Here is a 15878-nt window from a genome sequence, read left to right on the forward strand (position 1 = left end):
AAAGCAGGCCTAAATGAGCTTTTCACCACTGTGCGAGAAGAAAAGCACAACTGTACTATGCAGGCACACACGTACAGTACACACTCGTCCTCTCTCAATATGAAGACATATCAAAGCCTGGACTGAGGGCTGCTGATCTCAAGGTCACATTAAGCACCATGGAAGCTGGACCCTGCTCTCCTGGCTTCTCTGTGGCGCAGGCTAACAGTCTTTGCCTTGTGACCCCAACAGAGTGGCTAACTCAAAGCAGATTGTCAAAACCACATATCCAAACAAATAAGCAACCTGATGTTGAATGTTAGCAGTCTAATGCTAGGTGTGATCGACCATAATACCCGTTCAATACCCTTGGTCTACTTACTAAACCACCCACCGCAACACACACACACCCATCCTTCCACTCACCCCCGCTGACGTGGACCTCGTAGAGGGAGTATTTTGGCGAGGAGAGCATCCTCATGTCGGGCCGGAACTTCTCGGCCAGCGTCTCGATGACGTCCTGAGTGGTGGCCGTGGAGGACACGCGGATGCACTTGGTGGCAAAGTTCCCCGCCACGCGGTCCTGGAAGTAGAAACGCATCACGCCGTGGAACTCCAAGTCCTGAAAGAGAAGAAAGATGAGGTCATTCGTTTCCTTCACAGCTGAAGGGCCAAGTTTGGCTTCTTCCTTCCTTTCTCACACTTTCATAACAAACACTTCATGCTACACCAACACCGAGCGTCTTGAAAAATCACGTTTATCCCCCGGAGTAAAAATATATATTATTTTGTTGAACGCAGCCTTATTTTGACAACAGTAACCTCATAACCAACCTGCAGCTGATATTTGAGCGAGGAGATATTTCTGGGACATGATAAGAAGTAATGGAAAGAGGAGAGGACGGTAGTCGGGGGATAGCTGCTCCTGTTTCTAACTCACCACGGAGAGAGAAGGATAGAAGGAAAGAGATGGAGAGGGAAGAGAGAGGGAAGACGCTGGAGGAACCTGCTCTCCTTATTTGTCTGTACAATAGAGAAGCAGGCGCTCCGTAGCTACAATGATTGAGCAATATGAGCTTAGCCAGGATGTGTATCCAGACATGGAATCACTGGTCACTTTAATAATGTTTACATACTGTTCCACTTCATATGTATATACTGTATTCTAGTCAAGGCCATCCTATTTAACTATTGCTGTACATATACTATTATATCTTCGTATTCTTCAGTTGTACTGCATATTCTGTCCACATACTGTCCATAATGTCTATACATCACACACAGTATATACATATATATTTATACTCCGGACTCTGACATTGCTCGTCCTAATATTTCAACATTTCTTAAATGCATTCTTTTATTTTTAGATGTGTGTATTGTTGTGAATTGTTAGATACTACCTCACTGCTGGAGCTAGGAACACAAGCATTTCGCTTGTGTATGGGACCAATCAAATTTGACTTAGCTATAACTGTCGCGTCTAATAGCAGAGCCGACTTCTACAATAATATCATACAGAGCTCATTTCCCACCACACCTAGACCCCTGACCACGTCAAGCTCGGAGACCGCCCTTGGTCAAGTGGCAACGATCTGCATCTATAGGCGGCTGTCATTTCTAGCTAAACCGGCCTTTTGTGGACAGTTTAGACAGGATGTAGGCTGGTGGTAACTCCAGTGTTATCATTATAAAAAGGGCCTTAGGGGAGAGAGTCGGGGCCTTAGGGGAGAGTCGGGGGCAGGAGGACAGACAGGCCTACTAATACTTATCATATGACCTAAAAGGATGGGAGGTGTGCAGGTAGCAGTCAGTGTGTGTGTGTGTGTGTGTGTGTGTGTGTGTGTGTGTGTGTGTGTGTGTGTGTGTGTGTGTGTGAAACCCAGCCAGCTCAGCCTACCTGCTCCTCTCCCAGGCAGACTACACTCCAGCACTCCTCTCAGAGTCTGTTCAGCTAAGAACAGAAATAGCCCTACATGATCACACAGGACCTTGTCGTGACAACTGCACTCCACACAGGTGAAGCCAGGGACAACATTACACAGCACTCACAGGTCACATGATATTTATACCCAAACAATAAAAAGCCATGTGATCGTCTTCCATTGGGCAGTCCACTGGTCCATTATGATCTGGTCTACCATTGGGCAGTCCACTGGTCCATTATGATCTGGTCTACCATTGGGCAGTCCACTGGTCCATTATGATCTGGTCTACCATTGGGCAGTCCACTGGTCCAGTATGATCTAGTCTTCCATTGGGCAGTCCACTGGTCCAGTATGATCTGGTCTTCCATTGGGCAGTCCACTGGTCCAGTATTATCTGGTTTTCCATGTCAGCTGTGTCCAATTCCTCAGCATGTGACATCACATCAGCCTCATCCCAGAGGCTCATGGGCCACGGACACTCATTCTCGGCCAATGAGAGCGGGAGGAATGAGTGATGTCAGGCCAACCAGAACAATGGATGTCAGGAGTCACCGTGTGTTTCCTCACCTCTGAGAAAACTTCATAAAACCCCCTGCTCAATATGGTGTATGTGTGTGAAAACGGGTGAGTGTTGTGTGTGCGTGAGGGGAATATTAAGAAAGTCGCACAAAGATATCTATATGACCTCATTCCTAACCTGTGACTAGGCGTTAATCTATTGGTTTATTTACAGACCCAGAATGCACCTGGGAGAGCTCAGTTCACATACACCCTCCCTCCTATTACAAGAAACACAGCCCTGAGTCATGATGAGTCTCATTCCCACTCACTGACCATGCAAAATAGACATACACAGGCAGCAATGTCCTTGAAGTTAAAGGAGTGAACTTGACAAAAGGCAGAAAGGCGAGAGAGCTGTGGTGAGGCCCTCTGCATGCTGACTGTATATAGTCACGGACTTTACCTCTAAACAGAGTCTACTCTTTGCTCCGAGGGGCCCAGACTGACTAGTCTCTCTCTGACAGAGGCCTGACCCGAGCCTCATAGCAGAGGTGATAAATCAGCTTCACTCCATTATAGCTCCTTTCATCTCTCGACTCGCTTCACATTCCCAAAATCTCCCTGCCTCCTGAAGCGCAGCGTTAGTCTGCTGATTTATGTCCCCCACACTCCTCTGTCCCGGGGCAGAAATATGGCTGCTTTCATCCTCACCCGGCCTTCTGGAAAACCATGTGGAGGAGAGATATTAAAGAGTGGGATGGGGGATATTAGAAGGATACTAAAACTATAGCTGATCAGGCCAGGGAGGCTCTCTGGACCTAGTCGGTGATTGAATGTAACAATAGAGACTTGTCTTGGGTCCAGGACTGCAGAGCAGACTGATGGGTTTGAGAGACAGTGCTGAAGTTATGACGACGGCCAGTCTACTGCACGTACAGTGTGATTAACATCAATCAACTGACATCAATGCAGACAACAATATGCTAGAGCTTGAAAGAAAACCTCCATTTGTAGACACCACAGTAAACCATATCTCTGACGAAATCATTTCAAGTCTTTTGAAATGAAGAATGAGAATTGCAACAAGCAAAAGGGGTTACATGACTAATTTAGTAATAAGATTGCTTTTCACCACATCACTTATCTTTCCCATTTAAATATACACAATGCAGTTCCCCATCAGCCCAACAGGTGGCACTGCCATGTCAATGTACACTGGCAGGTCATTTGAACAGTAACAAAGCAGGACTGTAATCAACGAAGGCTTGTTAGCCACTCCATGATGAGGTCTGGATGTTAAAACTTCTTATGGCTGCAAGGGGCAGCACTGAGTAACCTGAAAATAGGTGGCCATTTCAAACGGCCTCCTACTCAATTCTTGCTCGTACAATATGCATATTATCATTTCTATTGGATAGAAAACACTCTAGTTTCTTAAACCGTTTGAATTATTTCTCTAAGTGAACCAGAACTTTTTCTGCAGCCCATTTCCTATCCGGAAGTGAGATTTCCAAATGCGAGGTCTCTTTTCAAGAGCTTGTCTATAAAAGGGCATGTCACTTGGGACCATAGAAACACGTCATACGCCTTCCCCTGGGTGTCATGCGGAAGTGAGAGCAGAAAGGACTTGAATATCTCGTTCAGGGATTGAATACAGCCTCTTGGAGTGAGACTTGCGCACTTTATTTTTTTTTCTGGGCGCGAAGTAGAACCTGGACTCGGCTCCTGGAAAACGCTCGTTAAAGGTGAATATGTTCTCCGGCTTCGATTTTATTTGATACATGTCACAATATCATCCTAAAGTATGTTTTTTCAATATAGTTTAATTATATTATTGAAATTTATTCTGGACTTTAGACGTGATGCGACGCAAGAATTTTGTCAAGATGGAGAGGTTAGCGTCGCACTGCCAGTGTGCTTGCTAATTCAAGAGGGAAATCGTTCGTTCTGGATCGAAATAAAGACGTTTCTGAACAAAGGACCCCTTGGAGAACATTCTGATGGAAGATCAACAAAGATAAGGACCCAATTTGGGATGCTTTTTCATATATCTGTCGAACTGTGCTATGCTACCGTTCGACTAGAATCAATGCTGCTGTGTGCTAGCTAATGTAGTAAGCTAATATAACGATATATTGTGTTTTCGCTGTAAAACACTTAGAAAATCGGAAATATTAGCTATATTCACAAGATCTTTGTCTTTCATTTGCTATCCACCATATATTGTTCTGAAATGTTTTATGATGTGTAATTAGGTAGTTGACGTTGGTGTCTATTTACTCTGGCTGCTCCCGTGCTATTTCTGACTGTAGCTATGATGGCAGCTATGATGGTAGCAGTAATGTAAAACTGATTTATAGCTCAAATATGCACATTTTTTGAACAAAACATAGATTTATTGTGTAACATGTTATAGGACTGTCATCTGAGGGAGTTGTTTCTAGGTTAGTTAGGTTGGTTCTAGGTTAGTTAGGTTGGCTTTGTGCATGCTACCTGCATGCTACCGGTGCTGTGAAAAATGTCTGTCTGTCTTTTGTATTTGGTGGTGAGCTAACATAAATATACGTGGTGTTTTTGCTGTAATACATTTAAAAAATCGGACATGTTGGCTGGATTCACAAGATGTTTATCTTTCAAATGCTGTATTGGACTTGTTAATGTGTGAAAGTTAAATATTTAAAAAAAAAAAAAAAAAATTGAATTTCCCGCTCTGCCTTTTCAGTGGAATGTGGGAGGAGTGCCGCTAGCGGCACCCCTGTCCTAGACAGGTTAAATACAGTGTACAAAACATTAGGAACACCTTCCTAATATTGAGTCGCACCACCTTTTCCCCTCTGAACAGCCTCAATTTGTCAGGGCATGGACTCTACAAGGTGTTGAAAGCGTTCCACAGGGATGCTGGCCCATGTTGACTACAATGCGTTCCACAGTTGTGTCAAGTTGGCTGGTAGTGGATCTCTACTCCGAATAGGTTGTTCCATCTCATCAACTGGATTGAGACCTGGTGACTGGGCAGTAAGTAACTCCAGTAACCCGAATTCCCTGTCATGTTCGTGGAACCATTCCTGGACAATCCTAGCCTTGTGACATGGGACACTATCCTGCTGGAAAAAAAACAATTTGCAGATGGATACACTGCTGCCACGAAGGGATGAACCCGATTGGCGATGTACAAATATCCTGTGACGTTCAAACATCACTGCACTTTTATCAAGGGGCCCAATGTGTGCCATGAATAAACACCCCACCACACCACCACCAGCCTGCAATGTTGACCAGCCTGCATGCCTCCCATCAGCATGAAACATACAACTCGCCTTCCGTGGCCTCCAACTGCTTTTAAATGCTAGTAAAACTAAATGCATGCTCTTCAACTGATTGCTGCCCGCACCCGCCCGCCTGACTAGCATCACTACTCTGGACGGTTCTGACTTTGAATACGTGGACAACTACAAATACATAGGTGTCTGGTTAGACTGTAAACTCTCCTTCCAGACTCACATTAAGCATCTCCAATCCATACTTAAATCTAGAATCGGCTTCCTATTTCGCAACACAGCCTCCTTCACTCATGCTGCCAAACATACCCTCGTAAAACTGACTATCCTACCGATCCTTGACTTCGGCGATGTCATTTACAAAATAGCCTCCAACACTCTACTCAACAAATTGGATGCAGTCTATCACAGTGCCATCCGTTTTGTCACCAAAGCCCCATATACTACCCACCACTGCGACCTGTACGCTCTCGTTGGCTGGCCCTCGCTTCATACTCGTCGCCAAACCCACTGGCTCCAGGTCATCTATGAGTATTTGCTAGGTAAAGCCCCGCCTTATCTCAGCTCACTGGTCACCATAGCAACACCCACCCGTAGCATGCGCTCCAGCAGGTACATTTCACTGGTCATCCAAAGTCAACACTTCCTTTGGCCGCCTTTCCTTCCAGTTCTCTGCTGCCAATGACTGGAACAGCGCACCCAACTACCTCATCCCCATATTGTTATTTATCTTCTTGCTCTTTTGCACCCTAGTATCTCTACTTGCACATCATCATCTGCACATCACTCCAGTATTAATGCTAAATTGTAATTATTTCACCTCTATGGCCTAGTTATTGCCTACCTCCCTACATTTGCACACACTGTACATATATTCTTTCTATTGTGATATTGACTGTACGTTTGATTATGTGTAACTGTTGTTTTTGTCGCACTGCTTTGCTCCATCTTGGCAAGGTCGCAGTTGTAAATGAGAACCTATTCTCAACTGGCCTACCTGGTTGAATAAAGGTGAAATAAATTAAATAAAACATTTAAACATCAGGAACCGGGATTCATCGGACAAGGCAATGTTTTTCCAATTCCCCAGTGTCTAGTGTTTTCGTTCCTTAGCCCACTGTAACCGAAGTTGCTTGATTTTTGCTGGAAGAAGTGGCACTAAGGTCGTCGACTACCATACACCACGTGTCAAGGTACGACGAGTTGTGCATTCTTTTATGGGTCTTTGGGCAGCAATGTTGTACTGGACTGTCAGTTTAACTGTAGCCCGTCTGTGGCTCTGCACGATGTGTCAGCCTCCTTTGTCCTCTTTCATCAATTACCTGTTTTCTACCACTGGCCTGCCGTTGGCTGGATGTCCTTTGGGTGGTGGACCATTCTTGATACACACAGGAAACTGTTGAGCATGAAAAACCCAGCAGTGTTGCATTTCTTCACACACTCAAACCGGTGCTCCTGGCACCTACTACCATTCCCCGTTCAAAGGCACTCACCCTCTGAATGGTACACATACACAATCCATGTCTCAATTGTCAAGGCTTAAAAATCCTATAACCAGTCTTCTCCCTTTCATCTCCACCGATTGCAGTGGATCAATAAGAGATCATAGCTTTCACTTCGACTCAACCTGGTCAGTCTCATGGAAAGAGCAGGTGTTCCTAATGTTTTGTACACTCAGTGTATATGACAATAGAATCCTTTCGATGCCAGATGTGGCCTTTTTTAAATCCTACATGATCTGAATGATTGCAGTCCTAGTCAGACGATAAACCTACCGCCCTATAAAGCCCAGTTTAGCTTTACTCTCTAAAGTAATGCTATGTTAACACGACTTGCAATGACCCGATTCTTCTGACATGAGAAACCTTGAGCAAATAGACAGGCAATACAGACCTATATGGATTAACCCCATTTCATATACATCCTCATTCCACTTTTCCCCAGCAGTGGGGAGAGAGGCAGTGGACGAGGAGAAGGGTTGTGTGATAGTGAGCGTGTGTGTGCGCGCGCACACTGGGCCTCTGGACTACAGCATGGGACTGACATGTCTGAGGGGCCCGACAGCTTCCTGCCTGTGTCAGCATTCATCTAATCCATTAGTAGTCTAATCTGACTGGCTCCAGTCAGAACTGCACTGGGCCAGTGGGGAGAGGGATGGAGGAAGGCGCCATAGTAGGCTAACTGATTGGCAAACAGCCTGCCTAACTGATGGGCAAACGAAACCACATTCTGCCTGCCTAGGCTATCACTAACCACCGCCAAGCGAAGCACTGACCCTGGTCACATGACCAGACCACAGAGGGCCACAGGGGAGGAAGTGGAGAGAGAAAAACAGACAGGAGGGAGCGGTTGCCATGGTAACATGGTTAAACAAACACCCCTGCTAAACCTCTATTTGGCATAGTAACTGCAGTCAGGTTGACCTTTGTCAAGACCAAGATTCAGGCCCTGGAGACAGACATACACAGTCATCCATTCTCAGCAGCACCTTTCTTCTTCCTCCATCCTCTTCATCCTCAGCCTGAAGCATGCCAGGAGAAATCAAAGTCACTCCTCTAGCAGTCAGGTCGGTGTCTAGGATTAACTGCACAGACTGTGTGGGTGTCAGCATGAGCCAAACCTCGAACATACACACAGAACAGCCTGACCTTGTCAGCAGAGTAATGGAGGGGTTTGAGAAAGCCACGTTACCGCAGACCTAGAATCAGCTGAGGCAACCTGATCCATCTACTGCTGTAATCATCACATAGACACATCATCCACCATCACCACAGCCACATCCATCCAGCAAGCCCCACCCAGCTCCCTGCACACATATCATGACCACTGGTAACACTAGATGGAGGCTGTCACTCTTCCTCTAGCCTCCTTTCTCTCTCCTCCACTCCTCTCCCTTTCTCGTGAGAGACGTGACGATTTCTGCCAAGTGGCTGGCTGGAAGGAGAGCACTCAGCAGGCAGGGGATTGGCTAGCTGGAAGGAGAGAAGGCAGAGGATTGGCTGGCTGGGAGGAGAGCAGACAGGGGATTGGCTGGGAAAATCAAGCATTACATCAATCTCTGCTTTGCATGACAGGGAAATAAAGCATTTCACAAAGCTCCCCAAGGCTCTGACTGGACAGACTGGAGGATCTACACACAGTCACAGCTACTGTAGGGCCAGGGACCCACATGGAGAAATATACTACTGTACATACAACAGACAGTGCTGCTTCTAATGCTAATAGTCCTGCTGTGACTTGGTTGAGAATGAGAGCGATATGCCGCAGCAGATTTCACTCTGGCAATGAGAGGCTAGATTGGGTCTTAACTGAGTCCAGCACATGAAAGAGCCGAGGCTCAGTCAGTCAGTGAGCTGGCTGAGGTTTAAAGGAGAGGAGAAGGAAGATACCCCTGTGTCATCTCTGCAGCGAGGCAAGATTAGGCATTTCCCAGGTGTTCTCCATCAGATAGTGACGGAGGAGAGAGGGTAGAGAAGTCCCTGTGAAATGGAATTTAGGGCAGAGTTTACATAGCAGAGGACCAGAGAAATGCCCTGTATAAACACAGCTCTTAAAGCCAGTACACCGGCTGGAGAGAGACAAGGGAGAGCTAAGCGGGGGGGGGCAGTGACCCAGTCAGAGACATACCTATAGGACGTGTAATTATGTGTATAGATCTAAGCAACCTTTACACTCCCGAGTGCGTTTTTGTAACGCTGCAATATGCCAGGCCTCTCCACACCAAGGAAGAATTATCTAGCTACGAGCCATGCAGCTCCTCCTCCTGTCTCTCTACAGAGATACGGGCCATCTGTCATAATAGTTGCCAGTCATAACAGGGGGAAACACAGATGAGGCCATGGGAGGGACATGCAAAACACATGATCTCATGAGGTGAGAGAATGAACAACGATGTAGTCATCATGAATGAATTCCTTATTTTTTTAAAAACAGGCCTGGGGCCTAGGGGGGAAAGTCATAAAAGCTCGGTAATGTTGTACAACAATTTTCAATTCCAGCACTAGAGCACTTTCAATTCCCTTCAATGTAGTAAAAATGGCAGAAAGCAGAGAAAAATCTATATTTGTCTCTAATGTTAAATCACTGGCCTTGCCCTTGGTGTTAAAACGTGTGCTTTTTAAAAACCTAAAGGGGAAAAACGAGGCTAATACACGACATGACCAAAAGTATGTGGACACCTGCTCGTCGATCATCTCATTCCAAAATCATGGGCATTAATATGGAGTTGGTCCCCCCCTTTGCTGCTATAACAGCCTCCTCTCTTCTGGGAAGGCTTTCCACTAGATGTTGGAACATTGCTGCGGGGACTTGCTTCCATTCAGCCACAAGAGTATTAGTGAGGTTGGGCCCTGATGTTGGGGGATTAGGCCTGGCTCGCAGTCGGTGTTGGATGGGGGTGAGGTCAGGGCTCTGTGCAGACCAGTGAAGTTCTTACACACCAATCTGGATAAACCATTTCCTGTATGGACCTCACTTTGTGCACGGGGGTATTGTCATGCTGTAACAGGAAAGCGCATTCCCCAAACTGTTGCCACAAAGCTAGAAGCACAGAATCGTCTAGAATGCCATTGTATGCTATAGCGTTAAGATTTCCCTCAATGGAACTAAGGGGCCTAGCCTGCGCCATGAAAAACAGCCCTGACCATTAGTCCTCCTCCACCAAACTTTACAGTTGGCACGATGCATTGGGGCAGGTAGCGTTCTCATGGTATCCGGCAAACCCAGATTCGTCTGTCGGACTGCAAGATGGTGAAGAGTGATTCATCACTCCAGAGAAAGTGTTTCCACTGCTCCAGAGTCAAATGGCGGCGAGCTTTACACCACTCCAGCCGACGCTTAGCATTGCGCATGGTGATCTTAGGCTTGTGTGCGGCTGCTCGGACATGGAAACCCATTTCACGAAGCTCCTGACGAACAGTTCTTGTGCTGACATTACTTCCAGAGGCAGTTTGGAACTCTGTAGTGAGTGTTGCAACAGAGGACAGACAATTTTTACCCGGTACGCTCTTCAGCACTCCCGTTCTGTGAGCTTGTGTGGCCTTCCACTTCACGGCTGAGCCGTTGTTGCTCCTCGACGTTTCCACATCACAATAAGGGCACTTACAGTTGACCGGGGCAGCTCTAGCACGGCAGAAATGTAAAGAACTGACTTGTTGTAAAAGGTTGCATTCTATGACGGTGCCACGTTGAAAGTCACTGAGCTCTTCAGTAAGGCCATTCTACTGCCAATGCTTGTCTATGGCTGTGTTCTCGATGTTATACACCTGTCAGCAACAGGTGTGGCTGAAATAGCCAAATCCACACATTTTAAGGGGTGTCCACATACTTTTGTATGTCTAGTGTACCTGACTATAACCCCGTAGTGGATCAAATATAGACAGCGTTGTCTTGTCCAGAGGTGCAGAGAGAAGGAAGCACAGCTGCAGCAGGAGCAAAGCACCTGGTCCTCAAATAAACAGTCAACCCTCTTTTAGCTGTGGAGACGGAAGTGTGTGTGATGGAGGGAGCAGCCTGGACGCGCACGCACTCACACACGAGAGTGAGCTTGTGTTTATTACAGCCATACAGTAAACATGATAACAGGACAGGCTGAGGCTGCAGAAGGACAGTGTGGTGGAGCGGACAAACACACATCGCAGAAACAGACAGGCCTCTCCAGTCAGTCAGAGAACCTCTCCCTGTATGAACCTCTTAGCTAGCATGCCGTCAATCCCCCCCACACATTCTGCACTGTTACTGAGCCATTGGGACTCTGGTTGAACCCGATTCACCAGGAGTGGATGCTTTTCTCTGCTCCAACTCCCACCACTGACATAAAATAGCAGTCAGAGTTGTTCAAACTGCTCCAGTTGTGCTCGTTGAATACTGACAACACACTGTTGGAGTGAACTTACAATCTAACGTCACCTATTTCAATGCCTAAAACAAACGGTCTCGCTCAGAAGCCATCACAGCATGTTCCATGTAACTCGCATCATGTCATTTAATAAGAGGCCAGATAATCACTAAGTTCCATTCAATTGAGATCCATGTAACTACTAGCTAGTTTAATCTGTTATGAAAGCACTAGACTACATTTTCCCTCATGTGTCCTCTGGGACCGAGGGGAGCAGCACATTATGCTTGGGGCAGTAGTAGCACTTCACTCGGAGCAGAATTCACAGTGTTACACTCGGACACAGTCCCATGCCCACGAGGGGGAGAAGGGCTAGGAGATAGTGATCGAGGATGACGAGGCCTCTGGGGACTGGGGACATGGGGCTACTGGGTCAGGCATGGATGGACAGTCAGTCCCCTTGGCCAGAAGATGAGCTATAGGCCCAGTGATTTAACACCCTACACAGCTGCTGCTGTATGCTGACACAGCAGCTGTTAAGACCCCACCGGATCCCACTTCAACACCAACTGTCATTTGGACAGAATTGAACTACAGTATTGTAACAGCAGTGAGGAACAATCTAGTCATTACAATTGCGGCAGGGCAGCGTCCTTTATTGGCCTCGCCAAACCACAAGAAACCTAGCAGCATTCAAAGCCGCACTGATTGGTCAGTGTTCGGTTGTTCCCTGCGTTTTAAAAAGAACAAAACGCTAGAGACGGAATCCTCAACAAAACAAAACACTGCCATCCATAACTTGCATTTTGCTGAATTAGGATATGAAGTTGCATTAAGCTATGTAGCTTTTTAGTGAGTGATTGCAGCCAGCCTGACTGACCAGATGGATAGCATTGACTTCCTAGATAGTTGCATTGTTTTCGGAGGTAAGTAAGCTGTAAACAGAGATGGGAAAAGTACTAAATCGTCATACTTGAGTAAAAGTAAAAGATACTTTAATATAAAATTACTCAAGTAAAAGTAACCCAGTAAAATACTACTCGAGTAAGTCTAAAAGTATCCGATTTTAAATGTACTTACCGTGGTGGAAAAAGTACTCAATTGTCATACTTGAGTAAAAGTACAAAGTAAAAGCTATACGTCAAATTCCTTATAATTTAGCAACCCAGACGGCACAATTTCCTTTTTTATTGCTTTTTTTGACAGCCAGGGGCACACTCCAACAATCAGACATCATTTACAGACAGCCAGGGGCACACTCCACCAATCAGACATCATTTACAGACAGCCAGGGGCACACTCCACCAATCAGACATCATTTACAGACAGCCAGGGGCACACTCCAACAATCAGACATCATTTACAGACAGCCAGGGGCACACTCCAACACTCAGACATAATTTACATATAGCCAGGGGAACACTCAGACATCATTTACAGACAGCCAGGGGCACACTCCAACACTCAGACATCATTTACAAACGAAGCATGTGGGTTTAGTGAGTCCACCAGATCAGAGGCAGTAGGGATGACCAGGGACATTCTCTTGATAACTGTATGGATTTCACCTTTTTCCAGTACTGCTAAGCATTCAAATTGTAACTAGTACTTTTGGGTGTCAGGGAAAATGTATGGAGTAAAAAGTACATAATTTTCTTTAGGAATGTAGTGAAGTAAAAGTAGTCCAAAATATAGTCAAGTAAAGTACCGACACCACAAAAAACTACTTAAGTAGTACTTTAAAGTATTTTTAATTAGGTACTTTACACCAATGGGACAACTGAGGGTGTAAATATACATCAAACAGTCCTGACACTCTGGATGATGGACTGGTGTGGTGACAGACAGGCATTCAGAATAGACAGCCTCACTCTGACAGACCAGAAGAGCACGGCAGCAGAGCCCAGCATCTGTAGCTCTGGCCTGTCGGCAGCTGTTAGCACAGGGTGGGAGACCTATACAAATCAGTCTGCCTCACACACATGGCTTGGTAGCACATCTCTGGGCTCAGCCTAGTCTCCAAACACTGCACTTTGACACTGAGGGCACTAGCAGGTGAGAAAAGGGGTCAAGTAATCTTTTTCAGGCTTAGCCATTTTGTGCAATGTTCTGTCCTTGGTGGTGAGTGGAAGATTTATACCCCCTGTGATGTGTCTGGGTTTCCCCTTTTGTCTGTGGTAGTAGTAAACAGGCCAGAGCAGAGGTAGCTGTTGAGGAGTCACACGGGAGGGGGATGTGTCTGCCTGGCATCAGAGTCCACCTGGTACAGGCCCGAGGAGAGGACTAGCCTAGCAGCAGAGCCACACTGGGACGGGACTGAAGAGAGGACTAGCCTAGCAGCAGAGCCACACTGGGACGGGACTGAGGAGAGGACTAGCCTAGCAGCAGAGCCACACTGGGACGGGACTGAAGAGAGGACTAGCCTAGCAGCAGAGCCACACTGGGACGGGACTGAGGAGAGGACTAGCCTAGCAGCAGAGCCACACTGGGACGGGACTGAGGAGAGGACTAGCCTAGCAGCAGAGCCACACTGGGACGGGACTGAAGAGAGGACTAGCCTAGCAGCAGAGCCACACTGGGACGGGACTGAAGAGAGGACTAGCCTAGCAGCAGAGCCACACTGGGACGGGACTGAAGAGAGGACTAGCCTAGCAGCAGAGCCACACTGGGACGGGACTGAGGAGAGGACTAGCCTAGCAGCAGAGCCACACTGGGACGGGACTGAGGAGAGGACTAGCCTAGCAGCAGAGCCACACTGGGACGGGACTGAAGAGAGGACTAGCCTAGCAGCAGAGCCACACTGGGACGGGACTGAAGAGAGGACTAGCCTAGCAGCAGAGCCACACTGGGACGGGACTGAAGAGAGGACTAGCCTAGCAGCAGAGCCACACTGGGACGGGACTGAAGAGAGGACTAGCCTAGCAGCAGAGCCACACTGGGACGGGACTGAAGAGAGGACTAGCCTAGCAGCAGAGCCACACTGGGACGGGACTGAGGAGAGGACTAGCCTAGCAGCAGAGCCACACTGGGACGGGACTGAAGAGAGGACTAGCCTAGCAGCAGAGCCACACTGGGACGGGACTGAAGAGAGGACTAGCCTAGCAGCAGAGCCACACTGGGACGGGACTGAAGAGAGGACTAGCCTAGCAGCAGAGCCACACTGGGACGGGACTGAAGAGAGGACTAGCCTAGCAGCAGAGCCACACTGGGACGGGACTGAAGAGAGGACTAGCCTAGCAGCAGAGCCACACTGGGACGGGACTGAAGAGAGGACTAGCCTAGCAGCAGAGCCACACTGGGACGGGACTGAGGAGAGGACTAGCCTAGCAGCAGAGCCACACTGGGACGGGACTGAAGAGAGGACTAGCCTAGCAGCAGAGCCACACTGGGACGGGACTGAGGAGAGGACTAGCCTAGCAGCAGAGCCACACTGGGACGGGACTGAAGAGAGGACTAGCCTAGCAGCAGAGCCACACTGGGACGGGACTGAAGAGAGGACTAGCCTAGCAGCAGAGCCACACTGGGACGGGACTGAAGAGAGGACTAGCCTAGCAGCAGAGCCACACTGGGACGGGACTGAAGAGAGGACTAGCCTAGCAGCAGAGCCACACTGGGACGGGACTGAGGAGAGGACTAGCCTAGCAGCAGAGCCACACTGGGACGGGACTGAGGAGAGGACTAGCCTAGCAGCAGAGCCACACTGGGACGGGACTGAGGAGAGGACTAGCCTAGCAGCAGAGCCACACTGGGACGGGACTGAGGAGAGGACTAGCCTAGCAGCAGAGCCACACTGGGACGGGACTGAAGAGAGGACTAGCCTAGCAGCAGAGCCACACTGGGACGGGACTGAGGAGAGGACTAGCCTAGCAGCAGAGCCACACTGGGACGGGACTGAGGAGAGGACTAGCCTAGCAGCAGAGCCACACTGGGACGGGACTGAAGAGAGGACTAGCCTAGCAGCAGAGCCACACTGGGACGGGACTGAGGAGAGGACTAGCCTAGCAGCAGAGCCACACTGGGACGGGACTGAAGAGAGGACTAGCCTAGCAGCAGAGCCACACTGGGACGGGACTGAGGAGAGGACTAGCCTAGCAGCAGAGCCACACTGGGACGGGACTGAAGAGAGGACTAGCCTAGCAGCAGAGCCACACTGGGACGGGACTGAAGAGAGGACTAGCCTAGCAGCAGAGCCACACTGGGACGGGACTGAAGAGAGGACTAGCCTAGCAGCAGAGCCACACTGGGACGGGACTGAAGAGAGGACTAGCCTAGCAGCAGAGCCACACTGGGACGGGACTGAAGAGAGGACTAGCCTAGCAGCAGAGCCACACTGGGACGGGACTGAAGAGAGGACTA

The 15878-nt window shown here is 48.0% G+C and overlaps 1 protein-coding gene across 11 annotated transcripts in view; it reads right to left on the reverse strand.

Moving 5' to 3' along the window:
- LOC120019714 (afadin-like) overlaps window positions 1-15878 on the reverse strand; it is a 120369-nt gene that overhangs the window by 63641 nt on the left and 40850 nt on the right. For all 11 annotated transcript variants that reach the window (XM_038963125.1, XM_038963124.1, XM_038963126.1 and 8 more), the window contains exon 2: window positions 406-601. In XM_038963125.1, the coding sequence (XP_038819053.1) occupies window positions 406-601 (196 nt within the window). The remainder of the gene's footprint in view (window positions 1-405; window positions 602-15878) is intronic.

Source organism: Salvelinus namaycush, chromosome 24 (assembly GCF_016432855.1).
Source record: "Salvelinus namaycush isolate Seneca chromosome 24, SaNama_1.0, whole genome shotgun sequence".
NCBI lineage: Eukaryota > Metazoa > Chordata > Actinopteri > Salmoniformes > Salmonidae > Salvelinus > Salvelinus namaycush.